Below are 19,502 nucleotides of genomic sequence, written 5' to 3'. Positions count from 1 at the left end.
TTTAGTTTTTCATTAACTATAATAACCCTGATATAACTAACAGCAAATATCCTGATATATTGAATATATTCATATATGAGTTATGTTTTTTTCCTCCTTAAATGTTCTCTATTACTTTATTACATTATTACCGTTATTATACTTTATAGATGTTTGTACGTGTATATTTCAGGGTTTGTAGGCTTTGTACAATGTTGTTACTTTGTTTGTACGAATAAAATAAAATAAATAAAGAAATAAATAACAGCAAATAAGAAAAAGCAGAAATGTCCCTTTTTTTTTAGCCGACTGCAGCCGAGCTCAGCGATTTCCTTCAGTCTTTCAGTCATGTGAGGTCGTTTATTCACTTATTATTTACTCGTTGGGAGATAATTAAGTCACTGAGTCATGTGTGGTATCTCTGTCTGGAGTTAACAACCAATCAGATGTCCCGACTACAATTAAGTCTACATGACTTAGATTGAGACTTAACCCTCCTGTTGTCCTTGAGTCAAGGAAGGAAGGGAGGAAGGAAGGAAGGAAGGGAGGAAGGAAGAAGGAAGGGAGGGAGGGAGGGAGGGAGGGAGGGAGGGAGGGAGGAAGGAAAAAGGAAGGAAAGGAGGGAGGAAGGAAGAAAGGGAGGAAGGAAGAAGGAAGGAAAGGAGGGAGGAAGGAAGGAAGGAAGGACGGAGGAAAGGAGGAAAGTAGGAGGGAAGGAAGAAGGAAGGACGGAGGAAAGAAGGGAGGAAGGAAGGAAGGAGGGAAGGAGGGAAGGAAGGAAGGAAGGTAGGAGGGAGGAAGGAAAGGAAGGAAGGAAGGATGGAGGAAAGACAGAAGGAAGGAAGGTAGGAGGGAGGGATGAAAGAAGGAAGGAGGGAGGGAGAAAGGAAAAGAGGAAGGGAGGAAGGAAGGAAAGAAGCACAGAGGAAAGAAGGAAGGTACGGGGGAAGTAAGGACGGAAGGAAAGAAGGAGGGAGGAAGGAAGGAAGGAAGAAAGGGGGATGGAGGAACGAAAGGAAGGAATGTAGGGAAGAAAGAGAGAAGGAAGGAGGAAAGAACAGACGACACGAAGGTTAAGGACAGAAAAAGAAAAAGGAGTAAAAACACAGATTAGAAGTTTACTTTAATTAATCATCTTTATTATTCAGTAACAACATTATTTACATGAGCTAAAAAAAAAACACAAAAAAACAACAGCAGCAGAGTCAGTGACTGCTGCTGCTGCTCAGACCGACAGTCTTCCCAGTTTAAAAGTCCGGAGCCATAGGTCTCATCCTGCTGGGAGCTGTGGGACGGATAAGATCAGCACGGACACTTCCACTGTCCTGCTTCCTGTCCTTTCATTTTAACGTCACGCAGGGTGAATCCAAATGTTTGCACTTCCTGTCTCCTTCACTCGGAGACTCACAGGGTTCACAAGAGTATCTTAAAACAGCATCGATATGCCTGTATGTGTACTGGAAGTGTTACTGGTTCCATACTGGTGGAGAATCACGTGATGAGCATAAATAAAATTGAAGTCCAGAGGGTTAAAGTTTGTGTTTTCTCCTCTTCTTCTTGTCCTGTTTGGTTGTTTCCTCACTTTTTTTGTCTCTTTTTCTTCCAATTGTGTCATTTTAATCCTTGTTTTTTTGTATTTCCTGTTGTTTAATTTCCCATTTTTATTATTTCCTCTCTTCTTTTTCCAGTTTATTATCCTCCCGTTTCCCATTTCCTGTTATCTCATACCGTTCCTGTATCGTCTCACGATGACATCACGCCGACTCCTCTCCTCGGAGACTCCATCACGTCCGGCTGACTCGAACTTGAAAACACTCTGCCGCTGATCGGCTCGTCCCCGACCAAAAACTCCACGCTGGCGTCGCACCCTCCGACCCCGCTGTCCGTCTCCGTCCCAGCATGCATCCTGCTGGACGCCGTCAGCAGACGCACGTCGGAGTGAGCGTTGGCGACCGTGTGGCGCCGCACGCCGCCGCACTTCTCCAGGTAGGCCTCGCCCTCCTGCTCCACCAGCGGCGCCAGGGACGACGAGTCGGAGGAGGAGGCGGTGTGATGCTGGGTGACGGTGATCTCTGGCTGGGACTGGTCGCCTAGCAACAACCCCGACATCCGGAATTGACGGGAGTCTGTGCAAGAGGAGGAGAGACAGGAAATGATTTATTTAACTCTTGTGGGTTTTTAAATGCAACATAATTTTATTTTGAATTTTAATAGAGATGTTAACGTCTCCATGGATACCAAATATGTTCAGTTCAATAAGGTAACTTTGGAAATGTAATAGATTACAGATTACTAGTTACTTTATTTAAAGTGCAATAAGTAATGTAACTATTTCAATAACTTCATCAAAGTAATGTAAGGAAGGAGTGATGGACGGAAGGAAGGAAGGTAGAAAAGAAGGAAGGACAGAAGGAAGGGAGGAAGGAAGAAGGAAGGAAAGGAGGGATGAAGGAAAGAAGGAAGGAAGGAAGGAGGGAAGGAAGGAAAGGAGGGAGGAAGGAAGGGAGGAAGGAAGGAAGGAAGGAAGGAAAGAAGGAGGGAGGAAGGAGGGAAAGGAGGGAGGAAAGGAAAGAAGGAAGGGAGGTAGGACGGACGGAGGGAAGGAAGGAAAGGAGGGAGGAAGGAGGGAAAGGAGGAAGGAAAAGAAAGAAGGAAGGGAGGAAGGAGGGAAGGAAGGAAAGCAGGGAGGAAGGAAGGGAGGAAAGGAAAGAAGGAAGGGAGGAAGGAAAGGAAGGAAGGATGGAGGAAAGAAAGAAGGAAGGAGGGAAGGAAGGGAGGAAAGAAGGGGTCAATTTGACCCGGGAGGACGACAGGAAAGTTAAGACTGTGTGTATTATGTGTTAACATCAGCAGCCTTCCTCCACATGTTCCATCTGTCCTTCCTTCCTTCCTACTTCCTTCCTTCCTTCCTCCTGAGCGTCTGACTGTGTATTAACATCAGCAGCCTTCCTCCAAATGTTCCAAATGTTCCCTACATCTGTCCTTCCTTCCTTCCTTCCTTCCTTCCTACCTTCCTTCCTCCTCACTCATATAACAGCATTATATAATTGTACAGTGCTGCTGAGCTGCTGAAGTGGCCTCTCTGTAAGTCACAGCAGGGATTAAGACTAGAATCAAATCAGGCTTTTGTCGGCCGTCGTAATGTGTTGAGTTTACAGCTCTGATCCTCCCGAGGCCGTTTGTTTGTTTGAGTCTGTGCATGAAGGAATTACACATTCATTCCTCCTCCTGAAGGAATTACGCATTCATTCCTCCTCCTGAAGGAATCACGCATTCATTCCTCCTCCTGAAGGAATCACGCATGCATTCCTCCTCCTGAAGGAATCACGCATTCATTCCTCCTCCTGAAGGAATCACACATTCATTCCTCCTCATGAAGGAATCACACATTCATTCCTCCTCCTGAAGGAATCACACATTCATTCCTCCTCCTGAAGGAATCACACATTCATTCCTCCCCCTGAAGGAATCACGCATTCATTCCTCCTCCTGAAGGAGTTACGCATTCATTCCTCCTCCTGAAGTAATCACGCATTCATTCCTCCTCCTGAAGGAATCACACATTCATTCCTCCTCCTGAAGGACTCACACATTCATTCCTCCTCCTGAAGGAATCACACATTCATTCCTCCTCCTGAAGGAATCACACATTCATTCCTCCTCCTGAAGGAATCACACATTCATTCCTCCTCCTGAAGGAATCACACATTCATTCCTCCTCCTGAAGGAATCACACATTCATTCCTCCCCCTGAAGGAATCACACATTCATTCCTCCTCCTGAAGGAGTTACACATTCATTCCTCCTCCTGAAGGAATCACGCATTCATTCCTCCTCCTGAAGGAATCACACATTCATTCCTCCTCCTGAAGGAATCACACATTCATTCCTCCTCCTGAAGGACTCACACATTCATTCCTCCTCCTGAAGTAATCACACATTCATTCCTCCTCCTGAAGGAATCACACATTCATTCCTCCTCCTGAAGGAATCACACATTCATTCCTCCTCCTGAAGGAATCACACATTCATTCCTCCTCCTGAAGTAATCACACATTCATTCCTCCTCCTGAAGGAATCACACATTCATTCCTCCTCCTGAAGGAATCACACATTCATTCCTCCTCCTGAAGGAATCACGCATTCATTCCTCCTCCTGAAGGAATCACACATTCCTCCTCCTGAAGGAATCACACATTCATTCCTCCTCCTGAAGGAATCACACATTCATTCCTCCTCCTGAAGGAATCACACATTCATTCCTCCTCCTGAAGGAGTTACACATTCATTCCTCCTCCTGAAATAATCACACATTCATTCCTCCTCCTGAAGGAATCACACATTCATTCCTCCTCCTGAAGGAATCACACATTCATTCCTCCTCCTGAAGGAATCACACATTCATTCCTCCTCCTGAAGGAATCACGCATTCATTCCTCCTCCTGAAGGAATCACACATTCCTCCTCCTGAAGGAATCACACATTCATTCCTCCTCCTCCTCCTCACACATTCATTCCTCCTCCTGAAGGACTCACACATTCATTCCTCCTCCTGAAGGAATCACACATTCATTCCTCCTCCTGAAGGAATCACACATTCATTCCTCCTCATGAAGGAATCACACATTCATTCCTCCTCCTGAAGTAATCACACATTCATTCCTCCTCCTGAAGGAATCACACATTCATTCCTCCTCCTGAAGGAATCACGCATTCATTCCTCCTCCTGAAGGAAGCACGCATTCATTCCTCCTCCTGAAGTAATCGCACATTCATTCCTCCTCCTGAAGGACTCACACATTCATTCCTCCTCCTGAAGTAATCACACATTCATTCCTCCTCCTGAAGGAGTTACACATTCATTCCTCCTCCTGAAGGAATCACACATTCATTCCTCTTCCTGAAGTAATCACACATTCATTCCTCCTCCTGAAGGAGTTACACATTCATTCCTCCTCCTGAAGGAATCACACATTCATTCCTCCTCCTGAAGTAATCACACATTCATTCCTCCTCCTGAAGGAATCACACATTCATTCCTCCTCCTGAAGTAATCACATTCATTCCTCCTCCTGAAGTAATCACACATTCATTCCTCCTCCTGAAGGAATCACAAATTCATTCCTCCTCCTGAAGGAATCACGCATTCATTCCTCCTCCTGAAGTAATCACACATTCATTCCTCCTCCTGAAGTAATCACACATTCATTCCTCCTCCTGAAGGAATCACACATTCATTCCTCCTCCTGAAGGAATCACACATTCATTCCTCCTCCTGAAGGAATCACACATTCATTCCGCCTCCTGAAGTAGTTACACATTCATTCCTCCTCCTGAAGGAATCACACATTCATTCCTCCTCCTGAAGGAATCACACATTCATTCCTCCTCCTGAAGGAATCACACATTCATTCCTCCTCCTGAAGGAATCACGCATTCATTCCTCCTCCTGAAGGAATCACACATTCATTCCTCCTCCTGAAGTAATCACACATTCATTCCTCCTCCTGAAGGAATCACACATTCATTCCTCCTCCTGAAGGAATCACGCATTCATTCCTCCTCCTGAAGGAAGCACGCATTCATTCCTCCTCCTGAAGTAATCGCACATTCATTCCTCCTCCTGAAGGACTCACACATTCATTCCTCCTCCTGAAGTAATCACACATTCATTCCTCCTCCTGAAGGAGTTACACATTCATTCCTCCTCCTGAAGGAATCACACATTCATTCCTCCTCCTGAAGTAATCACACATTCATTCCTCCTCCTGAAGGAGTTACACATTCATTCCTCCTCCTGAAGGAGTTACACATTCATTCCTCCTCCTGAAGGAATCACACATTCATTCCTCCTCCTGAAGTAATCACACATTCATTCCTCCTCCTGAAGGAATCACACATTCATTCCTCCTCCTGAAGTAATCACATTCATTCCTCCTCCTGAAGTAATCACACATTCATTCCTCCTCCTGAAGGAATCACAAATTCATTCCTCCTCCTGAAGGAATCACGCATTCATTCCTCCTCCTGAAGTAATCACACATTCATTCCTCCTCCTGAAGTAATCACACATTCATTCCTCCTCCTGAAGGAATCACACATTCATTCCTCCTCCTGAAGGAATCACACATTCATTCCTCCTCCTGAAGGAATCACACATTCATTCCTCCTCCTGAAGGAATCACACATTCATTCCGCCTCCTGAAGTAGTTACACATTCATTCCTCCTCCTGAAGGAATCACACATTCATTCCTCCTCCTGAAGGAATCACACATTCATTCCTCCTCCTGAAGGAATCACACATTCATTCCTCCTCCTGAAGGAATCACGCATTCATTCCTCCTCCTGAAGGAATCACGCATTCATTCCTCCTCCTGAAGGAGTTACACATTCATTCCTCCTCCTGAAGGAATCACACATTCATTCCTCCTCCTGAAGGAATCACACATTCATTCCTGCTGTGCTTCACTGACGGAGGCCGCAGGGATAAAAGAAGGTTTATAGTTTGTAAAGAACTAAAGGTCAACCACACTGTGCATCAAGAAATTAAACACAAAGAGAAAAATGGATTACTTGAATTTAATATATAACAATCCAGACCTTTACGATGGTTTAAAAACTCAAATTAAAGTTTAATTAATGGTTGATAATGATTCAGTGTTTTATCTTTATCTATAACCCTTGATCAACATAAAAACTGTAAAAATAAATAAATACATAAATAATAATAATAATAATGATTTACATTTTTTTTTTTTAAAGATTAAAACATATCTAAATAAATACATAATAATAATGATACACATTTAAAAAATATATATATATATAAAATAAAATGAAAACTGCAACTATTCTATTAATCAAGTTATAATTTTTGTGATTTTTCAGCCAAAAATAACTCAAACAATTACCTGTTTCTAGATTCTCAGTTGTGAGGATTCATTGTCTGCTTTTCTTCATTGTTAATTTTCTTATATGTGATATTAAACTGAATAACTTTCATGAAGTTATTTGGTGGTATCACCTTCCACTTAAGGACATTTTGGATTTTCACATTATCATTTGACATGTTCTAAACCCAACAATTGATCAGTTAATTAATAAGAAAATAATTTAATAACCAAAATCTTTCCAATCAGACCAGTTTGATGCATTTAAACAGTTTAAACTCTTCAAACTAAACTAAACGATCTCATTTTAATTAGAGGAGCTGCTACTGACGACCAACCAGGAACCTCATGATAACTAATAAACTCAAGAATAAACGTTAATATACATATAATATAATATAATATAATATAATATAATATATGAAACAGTAGAAGCAGCCTCAGCAGGTGTGTTACTGTGACAGGTGAGTCCTTGTTAATGACTGATATACTGAAGCAGTGGATTAACAGGCTCAACTCCACACTGAGAGGATTTAAACAGTGTATTACTACAGCAGGGCTACGCTCCCTGACCCCTGACCTCTGACCTCTGACCCTGATGCTGTCAACCTCAAATACTTTTACATGATGAGAAACTTTTTAATGTTTCTGAAAATGTACTTTGGGTACATTTGTCTACATGTGTTTATTTATGTGTGTGTGCAGGTTGTTGTATGTTTCTTCTTTTATTCAGTCCTCATAAATCTTTGGTTTTTATAATAGCAATATTTTAATAATACATTTATTATTTATTATATTATTTTTTATTATATTATCATGTAAAATATATTATTATTATTATTATCAATATTATTATCATTATTTTATTATTATTACAATTATTATTATTGTTATTTTTCTTTATTTATAGTTTAAGTAAAATTCCTGATACATTTGTTTAAAATAGAAAATATATACAGTAGTTTAGGGTGGGTTAAAATTCATTATTATGTTTTATGATTTATTTTTATATTTTATTTCTATTTTTAATTCCCAAATGTTATGAGAATGTGCTTTAAAAAAATATTTGTATTATTATGAAAAAAAAATTATAGTTTACGCAAATATCCTGATACATTTTTATTTAAAAAATTTAAAAAAGAAAAATATAATCTAGTTGCTGAGTGTTAAAATTCATTATTGTTGTTTTTTTGTGTTTTTAATTTTTAATTCCCAAAGTTGTGAGAATGTGCTTTTTAATCTAATATAATTATCATTACTATTATTTTCCCCATTCTTTCTTTCTTATTGAGAATTATCTAGTTTTTAAACCATTCTTATTCCAGGTATATATATGAATGAATGATTATTATCTGTATTGACATCATCAGTGTGAGGAGTTACTGACCCAACACCTGCTGGTTCCTGTTGTGCAGAACGTTGCTGACGTACGGAGACACGACGATCTGAACCAGCTGCTCCAACTGGTAATACTCAAAACTGGGACTACCGGTCTCATGGATGCCCTGAAAGAGATGAAAACTATTATATCTTCTGACAATAAGATAAATATATAATATAATAATCAGACTGGTTGTTACCTGCAGGACCAGAAGCATCTGTGTGACAGGAGGAGGGACGGAGGCTGCAGTACCCAGAGTGTCCTTCAGGTGGAGCTTCAGCAGCACCAGGTCTCTGAAACCCAGCAGAGCCATCTGCCTCACCGTCAGCTCCTGACCCTGTAACACACACACACACAGAGAAACACACACACACACACACACACACACACACACACGTCAAAGAGCTGTAAGATGCATCTCAGCAGGTTAATCCACTGACCGTTCCCCTCACATGAACCCACATGAGTTGAAGGATTGGATTCAGCAACCTCAGTCGCTCCAGGAAACACACACACACACACACACACACACACACACACACACACACACACACACACACACACACACACACACACACACACACACACACACACACACACACACACACACACACACACACTAAAGCTGCGATCTGTAACTTTTAGCATCGTCAGATTATAACAAAGATGACTGAACGTTTATTTGTCACCTCTGATGTTTCACTGAACCGCTGTTTAGTGGTCGTGGTTGGTTAATAAACTCCTGTCATTACATTTTCTAAATTAAACAGTAAAAACTTAAAATCCTAAAATGTCTTTTAAGTGGTGGTGAAGTACTTTAACCCTAACATGCTGTTCAGGGTCCAATTTTAACCCATTTCTACATTTGAAAGCTGTAAAAACACTTTATACACATTTTTACTAGCCAGACTTTTCCTAATGCAACAAAGAATATATAAAAATGTTAATAAAATGCATAATTTTTTACATTTTGTACAGCTGATACACATTTTTATATATAAAAATGTGCAAATGTGGCCTAAAAAAACAAAAACAAATGTTCTAATAGACCGTAAAATAGGGATTATTAATGTCTTTTCCTCCCTCAATTAATTGAATACATACATTATTGCATCACATTATACAAAAAGCTACACAGTGAAATATAAACAACTGAAACCTGATTAACAGATGACAGCATTTATGTCATAATCACAGTAAATGTACAGTTTGTTTCACATATATCATAATACTGATGGATACATAAAGATATAATTAGCTTTAAATACACACACACAGTTAAATGGTACATTTCAAAGACTTAACATCATTTTAATCTTTGGGAATTTTCTTTTTAAATTAGATTTTCTTCAACCCTGAGTAACAAATTCAATTAAAGGTTGTCTTGTGAGCACTGACACATAGTTTTCATTCCACTAAAGTTCAATAAATTAGTGATGATGTCATAATTATAATTTTTAATCTTGTTTTAACCATGAGGGCCAATCAGTGTTGTTTATCCTCTGTTATGGAAACACGGCTTTTACAAACATGTTAATTAAGTGGAGTGGTTTTGATTAATGGAGCCTTGAGGAGTCATATAATCAACGTTTCTAACTGTGAAGCCCTCTTCAGTTTAATCTCACTAATTATTCTAAGAGGTTATTTTTGAAATGAGTTGTACTATAATGCAAATTGGTTCTCCAGTATTTGAAATGAGTCTGTTATGAAACGTGAGGTGTTGTGTTGTTGCACTAAATATAAATGATTAGTTTATTAGTTTAGTATAAAGACTTAAAACAGCTGACTTGGCTTTGTGCAAAGATATTAAAATGTAAATATCAACACCTCTAAAGTTCACTGATTAACATGTTATATCTGGTTTGTTTCACACATTGATAATAAAGCCGAGATGACGTCTTCAAATGTCTTATTAGATGTTCAGTTTACTGTTCATAGAAAATTAAAGAAACCAGAAGATGGAATCAGAGAATTTGGACCCAAGACGATAAATCAATTATAAAAATAACTGGTGACTAATTTAATAGTTTGCAAATAACCGATTAATAGACTTATCGTTGCAGCTCTAGTGCCAAAAATACAGAAATGTACCAAAACAATGACAACAAAGGAGAAGAAGGCTGCAGGCTAGTAAACATGTAAATAGAATGGAATGGAATGGAATGGAATAGAATGTTAATATAATGGAATGGAATAGAAAAGAATAGAATAGAATGGAATGTAATAGAATAGAATGTAATAGAATAGAATAGAATGGAATAGAATGGAATAGAATGGAATAGAATAGAATGTAATAGAATGTAATAGAATGTAATAGAATGTAATAGAATAGAATAGAATAGAATGTAATAGAATAGAATAGAATAGAATGTAATAGAATAGAATAGAATGTAATAGAATAGAATAGAATGTAATAGAATGTAATAGAATAGAATAGAATGGAATAGAATAGAATAGAATGTAATAGAATAGAATAGAATGGAATAGAATAGAATAGAATGGAATAGAATGGAATAGAATAGAATAAAAAGCCTTTATTGTCATTACATGTTAACACACAACAACATTTACTGTCTCTCTTAAACAAACTGCCTCATTCACTCCACTCATCCGTCCGTTCACTCACATGAACACACATTAAAATAAACTGTGTGTGGAAAGAGTTAATAACTATAAAAATACAATTTACTTCTTTTTTTTTTTTAAAACACTACACAGGGCAGCTTTATGTAAAAAGTAGATTAAACATACTCATAATTATTTATAAACTAACTGCAATTATTAGCTTTTTGACACAAAATGTGGCAACTATTTGGTAATTATTTCAGCAAAAATGCAGAATTGCTCATTTTATCTTCTTATATGTGATGATTTGATGCTTGTATTCGTCATATAAAGCAGATCATTGAATATTTAGGGGTTTCAACAACAACAAAACTTTGTTGCAAAACCTGTTTCCTTTTTAAAATGCTATATAAATAAAATCTGAAAACAAGACATTTGAAGAGACATCAGGCTATTTTTAATATTGTCTGATATTTAACAGACAAAATGATTCAATAAAAATAAAAATAAAAAGTCAGATCAACAGATAATGAAAATAATCTTTGCAGAATTGCTCGTTTTATTTTCTTATATGTGATGTTTTGATGTTTTTAATTTGTAATAAATTGCAGAAAACTGAGTATTTTGGGGTTTTGGACTGTTGATCAGGCATTATTAAGTCTAGGAAACAGACTGTCTGACATTTAACAGACAAAATAATTCAATAAAAATGTAAAAATAACCATCAGATACACTGATGATAAAAATAAACTTCACTTTCAGTCTTATTATTGTTTACTGATGTATTTCACTGATCTAAGATTGGTCCAGTTGGAGATTATTTTAAATTGAATTTTGTTATTAAGAAGATTTAATAATCAAACCCTGTGTGTGTGTGTGTGTGTGTGTGTGTGTGTGTGTGTGTGTGTGTGTGTGTGTGTGTGTGTGTGTATGTATGTGTTTGTATGTGTGTGTATGTGTGTGTGTGTGTATGTATGTGTGTGTGTGTGTGTGTATATGTATGTGTATGTGTGTGTGTGTGCGAGTGTGTATATATGTATGTGTGTGTGTGTGTGTGTGTATATATATATGTGTGTGTGTGTGCGTATATGTATGTGTGTGTGTGTGCGAGTGTGTGTGTGTGTGTGTATATATATATATACGTGTGTGTGTGTGTGTGTGTGTGTGTGTGTGTGTGTGTGTGTCTGTGTGTGCGTGTGCGTGTGTTAGTGATGTCACCTGTACAGGGTAGAAGATGGCCTGCAGGGTGGGAAGAGTCTCGGAGAAGAATCGCTCCCACATGTCGGCGAGGACGGCGAGCTGCTCGTCACCTACGGGACACATGATGGGACAGGTGGTTACCACGGAAACGCATTAACACCACGGCAACTCATCCGACACCCCCCCTGACGCACAGGGAGGATGAAATGATAGTTGTGTTGCTGCTGGTCTGTAAACACGATGGGAAGTGATGTAACGCTGCATCTTATTACATTAGAGCAGAGCTTTATTGATCTCAGGCTCACTGCAGCTTTAAATAGACTAACTGTTCATATCTGCAGTGATTCATTATTTTATTATAAGAAACAGAACATTAATCTGAAACTATTTTAATATACTGTACATTTGATATATCGAAAAATGAATTAATAATTATAATAATATTAGATTTTAATGATAAAGCAGCTTTCATACAAAGGATGTAATTCAAAGTGCTTTACAGAGAAAAATGAAGAAAACTATTCAATACAATAAAAACAAAAGCAAATATAGAGTCTGTTTTTAATCAGCTTTTTTTATAAGTGAGAATTAAATTCAACTGTGAGTCTGAGCTTGTTTCTGTCTCTATAACTTAATGATTTATTATTTATTCTCATAAAGACATTAAACTGATTATCTTCGGACTTCACGGCGACTGAAACTAATAATGATTTTTTTTTTATCTGATTAGTTTGATTCATGAAATGTCAGAAAATAGTTTAAAAATTAGTCAAACTGATTCAGAGAGGCTGATTTTACTCCAGGACTCTCTACCTTCTTTCTTTCTTCGTTGTTCCTTCCTTCCTTTTCTCCTGTCCTTCCTGCTTTCCTTCTTTCTTTCCTGCCTTCTTTTACTCGTTCCTTCCTGTCCTCCCTCCTTTTTTTTTTTTGTTCTTTCCTTCCCTACTTCTTTCTTCCTTTCCTTGTTCATTCCTGCCCTCCCTCCTTTGTTTTCTTCTTTCCTTCCTTCCTTTCATTCTTCCTCCCCTCCTTTTCTCCTGTCATTCTTTCCTTCCCTCCTTCTCTCTTTCTTTCTTTCATTGTTCCTTCCCTCCTTATCTCCTGTCCTTCTTTCATTTCCTCCTTCATTCTTTTTTTCTTTCGTTCTTAATTCCTTCTTTTCCTGTTGTCCTTCCTGCTTTCCTTCTTGCCTTGTTACTTCCTGTCTTCCCTCATTCCTTGTTTTTTTCTTTCCTTCCTTCCTTCCCTCCTTCTTTCTTCATTTCATTTTTCCTCCCCTCCTTTTTTCCTGTCCTTCCTTCCTTCCTTCCCTCCTTTCCATCTTCCTTTCTTTGTTTCCTCCTTTTCTCTTGTCTTTCCTTCCTTCCTTCCTTCCTCCAGATGTTAAAAAGCAGGAATCAACCCTGCAGCTCCAGATGTTCAGAGTCAGATAAAAGCCACTAACCGTTTTCACCAGAGTGAACGAGGATCTGATCCAAGACTTCAGACAAACCTCGAGTCAGCAGCTGATTCTGAAACACATTTTTAAAAAAAAGAAAAACATGAATTCACACGTTCATATCTGAATCTACATACAGTACGTCTACTGATACAAAAATGCTGACATAAGAAAAAGGACAGCTGCACACTCATAACTCTATATAATAAATACATTTATAGAAATTATGAGTACATTTATATATTTATACTCATACATTTATTTAACAGATAACATTTCATTATATTGTGTTTATTCTGTTCTCGCTTTAATTTCATCGGGCTTATTCTTACTATTTCTTTATTATATCCGTTATTTAGCAAAATACACTGAAATCTATGTAAACTTTTTTGTAAATGATTTCAATGTTCAGCAATAATAATGATTCTCTATAATACTGATTAATAATAGTTAAATATTTCACTCAGTTGTATCACATATGATCTGTTTTCCCTTTAGTGGACTAACGTCAAATTCTTTATATGATTTTTTTATATTCTGTATTAAGACAACTCTGTTCTTTTAAAATCATGGCTGGAGACTTTTTATTAAATCCAAATGTTATGGTTAATATCTCACATTGCACTGTAACTTTTTATTCTCCTGTTTCTGTCTTAATCTATTTTAGCTTCATTTATTTCCAATTTAACACTTTTAATCATATTTCAATGTATTATTTAAGTGTCGCTTTTATTTCCTATCTTGATGCATTTGATGTTTTATTTAAAGCAACTTTGAATTTGAAATTGACTTCTAGTTGAAACGTGTTAACCAACATTAGGAAACAGAAGTAACCGAGCATGCATGAGTAATTTCTCTCTGACAGTCCGATCAAGATCTGTAGTTTTTTTTAGCAGGGGCAGCCAAACCAAAAAAAAACCGCTGTCAATGGTCCAAATCTGGTTGCCCGGGGAAACCGAACAACTGTTGCTGCCACCGTGCTCTGTGATGCAAAACCAACGAGCGATTGGAGCTCATTATCAAGAAAGCAGATGTGTGTTGTGTAAATGTGGCATCTGTCAGGGAGACGTTAGCTTCCTGTGCAACACACCCACACACACAGCAAATAAACACACACACACACACATTAAAACATGCACACAGCACAGAGCTCAACCTCAGATCCTCAGATAAATAAAGTCAGAACATCTCAGAGTTAAACGTCTGAAGCAGCAAGATCTCAAAAATGATCTACTGACAAGTTTTATCTGTTATTCTTCTCTCCAAAAACTGTTAAAAACAAGTCAACAAGCCACACAGCTGCACTGGGTGACATGTTCCTTTATTATCATGAACACACACACACACACACACACACACCATCTTGCTGCCAGAAATACTCACTAGACTAAAGCACCAAATGTGATTTAATGTGGCGCTATAAATAGTCTCCAAAAAGTGCTCTGCTTCCTTACAGTAACCAGCTGTTTTATGTGAATACTGAGCCTGAAACTCATCAAAATATTTATTTAAGATAAGTCTTTAAGGCAAATATGGAGAGAGACGGACTATCACAGTGGTAGATTTGCCGACAATAAGAATATATTATAGAATAATTAGAAGTTATACAGTTAAACAGACATGAATGTAATGAATTATGGTAACTTTTGTGTTGTTTTTGAAGACACTGACAACCTGTTGTGTTGTTTCAGTAGAGTATGAGTGAGTTAATAGAGGACACTCTGATGGTTTATGGACTAATACATTGCCGTTATACATAAACACAGCACAAAAAGTAAGGACATTTATGTTTGGTAGATTCTTTCTTTGTTGGAACAATGCTTCTTTGCAATAAATCTAAATTTTGGAAAGCCTGTTTATTTCCCGAGAAGAGCTAAGTATGTGGGTTGCGCCCATGAAAAATGTGGCAAATCTTCTCTGCCTTCTTTGTTGGAGGCAGCATCTCCCTCACTGGAAAAACTAGGCTAGTCATCATTGGAGGTAATGTCAATGCAGAGATATGGAGATGAGATTCTGCAACCAGTGGCAGTCCAATATCTCCACACAGTCTGGGACCGAACTCTATCCTCCAAGATGACAACGCCCGCTCCCAACAGAGCAGGGTTTTATCAGAGACTACCTCTGCAATTTTGGGAGTGGAGAGGATGGAACGGCCTGCCAGCAGTCCTGACCTCAACCCCATTGAACACTTGTGGGATCAGCTTTGGGTGTGCTGTTGGTGCCAGAGTGACCAACACAACCACGCTGGTTGAAGAATGGGATGCCATCGCAAAGCAGTGTGTGAGCAGCATGAGGAGGGAGCGCCAGGATGTTGTGGCTGTTTATGGTTCTTCCACACACATGAATAAATTGTTAAATTGCCAATATGTTTTGTTTCTTCAGACTTCAGTCATCCACCAAACAAGAGTCAATAGCAGAATAAGCTGTTCGGCATTGGCAGAGAAGATTTGCCACATTTTTCATGGGCGCAACCCACATACTTAGCTCTGCTGCTCATCCCACTAATGCATGTTCTTTACAAATGTGACTCCATTTAAAAAGGGAAATAAACAGGCTTTCCAACGATATAAGATGTATTGCCAAGAAGCATTAATACAACAAAGAAATACTCTACCAAACATAAAATGTCATTACTTTTTGTGCTATGTTTAAATACACTTGCCTTACTGTAGGTTAACATTTCTTAGTTAATTCCACCCGCATTGCAATAAACACAAACACTGTCGTCTTTAACCCTTTAACATACTGTTTATATTCCGACTCGTCACAATATTTCCTCACATAATTCGTCTCTTTAACAAACTTCTGAACCACAAATCCTTCATAAAGACCTCATCAGTCACAGATAACCTGATTTATCCTCAATGAAGCTTTCAGAGAGCAGAGAGAGTTTATTCTTTAATTTTTATGATAAAAAACGATATAAAAAGATACTATATTATGGTCCAATGTTACTTAAAACATGAGAGCTATTTCAACGAATTATATTAACCTTTGTGTCGTCCTCCCAGGTCAAATTGACCCCGTCTGTTTTGACTGTTCCTTCTTTCTTTCCTCCCTCCCTCCTCCTTTCTTTCTTTCCTTCTTCTCTCTTTCCTCCCTTCCTTCTTTCCTCCCTCCACCCCCGTTTCTTTCTTCCTTCTGTCCTTCCTTCCTTCTTTCTTTCCTTCCATCCTTCCCTTCCTTCTTTTCCCCCTCCCTCCTTCTCTCTTTCTTTCCTCACTCCTACCTTCCCCATCCTTCTTGCCTCTGTCCTTCTTTCCTCTTTTCCTTTCTCCTCCTTCCTTCCTTCCTTCCTCCGTCCTTCCTTTCCTTTCCTTTCCTTCCTCCCTTCCTTCTTTCCTTTCTTCCCTTCCTTCCTTCCTCCTTTCCTTCCTTCCTTCTTTCTCTCCTTTCCTTCTTGCCTTCCTTCTTTCCTTTCTCCTTCCTCCCTCCTTTCCTTCCTTCTTCCTCCCTTCCTTCCTTGACTCGAAGACAACAGGAGAGTGTAAATGAATATTTTTGAAACGTGTCAAATAAATTTCCTTTTTTTGTATATCTTGTGTCACATTAGGGGAAGATATCAAATATCAGGCTCAAAGAAAAAAAGTATTTTTACAGCTCTAGGATGTTGAAAAGCTGCATTGTCACCTTTGTAGAGACACACAGAGAACAAACAGGAAAAGATGAGAAAGATGAATGTGACGTTACAAAGGAAGCCGAGGTCACCGTCTCCATCCAGAGCAACAAGAAACATTTTTATCTGGATGTCCAAAGCCGTCAAAGTTTAGGCGGAAATTTCCCGAGTTTGGATCAGCGAGGAAGCGGAACCGGATACGGATGTGTACAGGAAGGACACGAATAAAGGAGCACTGTGTTGATATTATAGATACATCTGACAGGAAGAGGATGCTTGTCCACTCTCCGCCAGGCCGTCAGCTGATCCACACATCGCTCTGAAGCTCGAGCTGATTAATTAATCAGACGGATAACGAGCCACTTGGCCGCTCGCTGACTGCAGCTTCAGGGCAAAGGAGGCAGCAATCAGCTTAGATTAAGAGCTGCTGTCCTCTCAGACTACCAGGGCTTAATATGGTGACCTGACTGTTTCCTCCATCACAGCTGACACTAAATGCTGATGTCATTTGGCTCCGTTTTGGTTTGGTTTGGTTATGAGAAGTTATAAATCTTCTCACATAGCACTTCCCTCTTTCACATCAAGAAAAGGAGAAGACAAGCTGATGTGGTTTACACTCTTTTTTTAACAACATCACACTGTGTTCTGTAACAGGTTAAATAAGGTCTGCAGGATTTATAGAGTTCATTATGATTGTAGGAGGGAAGAAAAAGACCTTGTGTTAAAGTCTTAGCCTCAAGCAGCACACTGACTGCTGTTAATACTGGATGCAGTTAAAAGGCTTCAACAAGGAGAATATTTTATTATAATGGACAGTGAGTAAAAGAAGACTATACAGTAGGCTTTCCGCCGATCTGATCGGTTATATACGATCGGCCGATATTTTGCATTTTATCGGCTGTAATGTCTTAATTGTCGTGTTGAAACTTTTTGCAGATGCTCCCATTGCACAGATTGCAGATGGCTTGTGTTTTAATCTGTCTCATTTACTCCTTCTTTTCTTTCAAAATAAGGACCCTGTATGGTAGGCGTTACACGATCAGGATTTTTGGGGCTGATGACCGATTAGTGAGTTTAAATAAACCCATCACTGATCACCGATCCGATCATGATTGCAGATGCTCCCCACGAGGTACTTTAGTGTTGCACAGATTGCAAATAGCTTGTGCTTTATCAGTCTCAGTGACTCCGAAGAAGTTCCACACGACCGACATGTTTGTTTGAATCCGACATTAGTTCTGAGCCCTGCCACGATGTGATGGACAATAAAGTTTTTTGAATCTTGAATCATTAGCTGTCGGATTCAAACACACATGTCGGTAGTGTGGGACTTCTTCGGAGTAAATGAGACTGATAAAGCACAAGTTATTTGCAATCTGTGCAACGCTAAAGTACCTCGTGGGGGAGCATCTGCAATCGTGATCGGATCGGTGATCGGTTTATTTAAACTCACTAATCGGTGATCGTGATCGGCCCCAAAAATCCTGATCGTGTAACCCCTACTATAAAGGGTCCTTATTTTGAAAGAAAAGAACTTCCTGAACTAAAACTAGCACCAAATTTGCTTTTAAACTGTGTGTGTTTATGTATATATTCTGTATATGTAACATTATCGGCCAATCAATACCAGATTTTTTTTTGCTCCTTATATCGGTATCGGCCCCAAAAATCCAGTATTGGTCAGGCTCTACTGGAAACACACTGATAGACTGATGGTCCAGCAGCTGTGGTGTTATGGCTGGTGTTAATCACTGGTCAAAATGATGCCTCCAGTTTCACGTGGCGTCACATGACCACCCAGACTGAGCTGTAACGCTAGCGTACGTCTACAGTATGCAGTGTTAAAAATCAATCTTTAATCCAGGAGCTGAGAGACAAGCCCACACTTGTGTCACTCAGCTGCTGGAGAGAAGAAACTTCTCATGAAGGACGGAGATAAACATCTTCACAGTTCGTCGACATCACGCCATCGCTTCAGACTGCAGACGCCTCGACTGTCTGGACAGGATTATAATTCACATAACGACTGACGGAGGCTACCCGTACTGTAGTTTTTTCCATCTGATGTGTTGAAGTTTAATATTAGACCGACACCTGCGGCTCACATCAAAGGCCTGCTGCATGTTTCCCACAGTGTTTGCATGCTGCGACCAGTTATCAGTGTAAAAAACACGGCTGAGTGTGAAATCAGCTCTCACAGATAATGCAGCAGTCTGCTCACGAGGTGCAAGAAGAGAACATGAACATCAGTCGCCTAACATTTAGTCTGCAGTCACATGACCCGGTCTGCTGTTTGAACAGGTTGATTGACAGCTGGAGTATTAATACAGATGCATTTAAAGAGTGGCTTTTTATTGGCGATCACAGAAAGCCAGATCAATCTATCAGCTGGTCCATATTGGTTCTGTATCAGTGTTTAAGTAATGACAGTT

At 39.0% G+C, this 19,502-nt stretch overlaps 1 protein-coding gene across 1 annotated transcript; it reads right to left on the bottom strand.

Annotated features, from left to right (window-relative positions):
- Positions 1 to 1,197: 1,197 nt before the first annotated feature.
- On the bottom strand, positions 1,198 to 15,721 carry LOC133977139 (proline-rich protein 5-like). The gene is made up of 6 exons (XM_062415271.1): positions 15,626 to 15,721; positions 13,461 to 13,527; positions 12,035 to 12,126; positions 8,451 to 8,588; positions 8,258 to 8,375; positions 1,198 to 2,105 (listed from the first exon to the last, which is right to left on the bottom strand). Exons 1-6 carry the CDS (start codon positions 15,719 to 15,721, stop codon positions 1,723 to 1,725), a joined length of 894 nt encoding a protein of 297 aa, XP_062271255.1. The 3' UTR covers positions 1,198 to 1,722.
- Positions 15,722 to 19,502: the final 3,781 nt, after the last annotated feature.

Source organism: Scomber scombrus, unplaced genomic scaffold (genome assembly GCF_963691925.1).
Source record: "Scomber scombrus unplaced genomic scaffold, fScoSco1.1 SCAFFOLD_225, whole genome shotgun sequence".
NCBI lineage: Eukaryota > Metazoa > Chordata > Actinopteri > Scombriformes > Scombridae > Scomber > Scomber scombrus.
The sequence above is the reverse complement of the archived record's forward strand: the minus strand, read 5'-3'. Positions and strand labels throughout refer to the sequence as shown.

Bases quoted from the DNA above. Each gene is read 5' to 3' on its own strand.
- LOC133977139 (XM_062415271.1), bottom strand. From the start codon at position 15,721: ATGGCATCCCATTCTTCAACCAGCGTGGTTGTGTTGGTCACTCTGGCA. The intron at 8,589-12,034 runs GTGACATCACTA...TGTGTGTTACAG, and splicing joins CCATCTTCTACCCTGTACAG to GGTCAGGAGCTGACGGTGAG. The intron at 8,376-8,450 runs GTAACAACCAGT...CATCTCTTTCAG, and splicing joins AGATGCTTCTGGTCCTGCAG to GGCATCCATGAGACCGGTAG.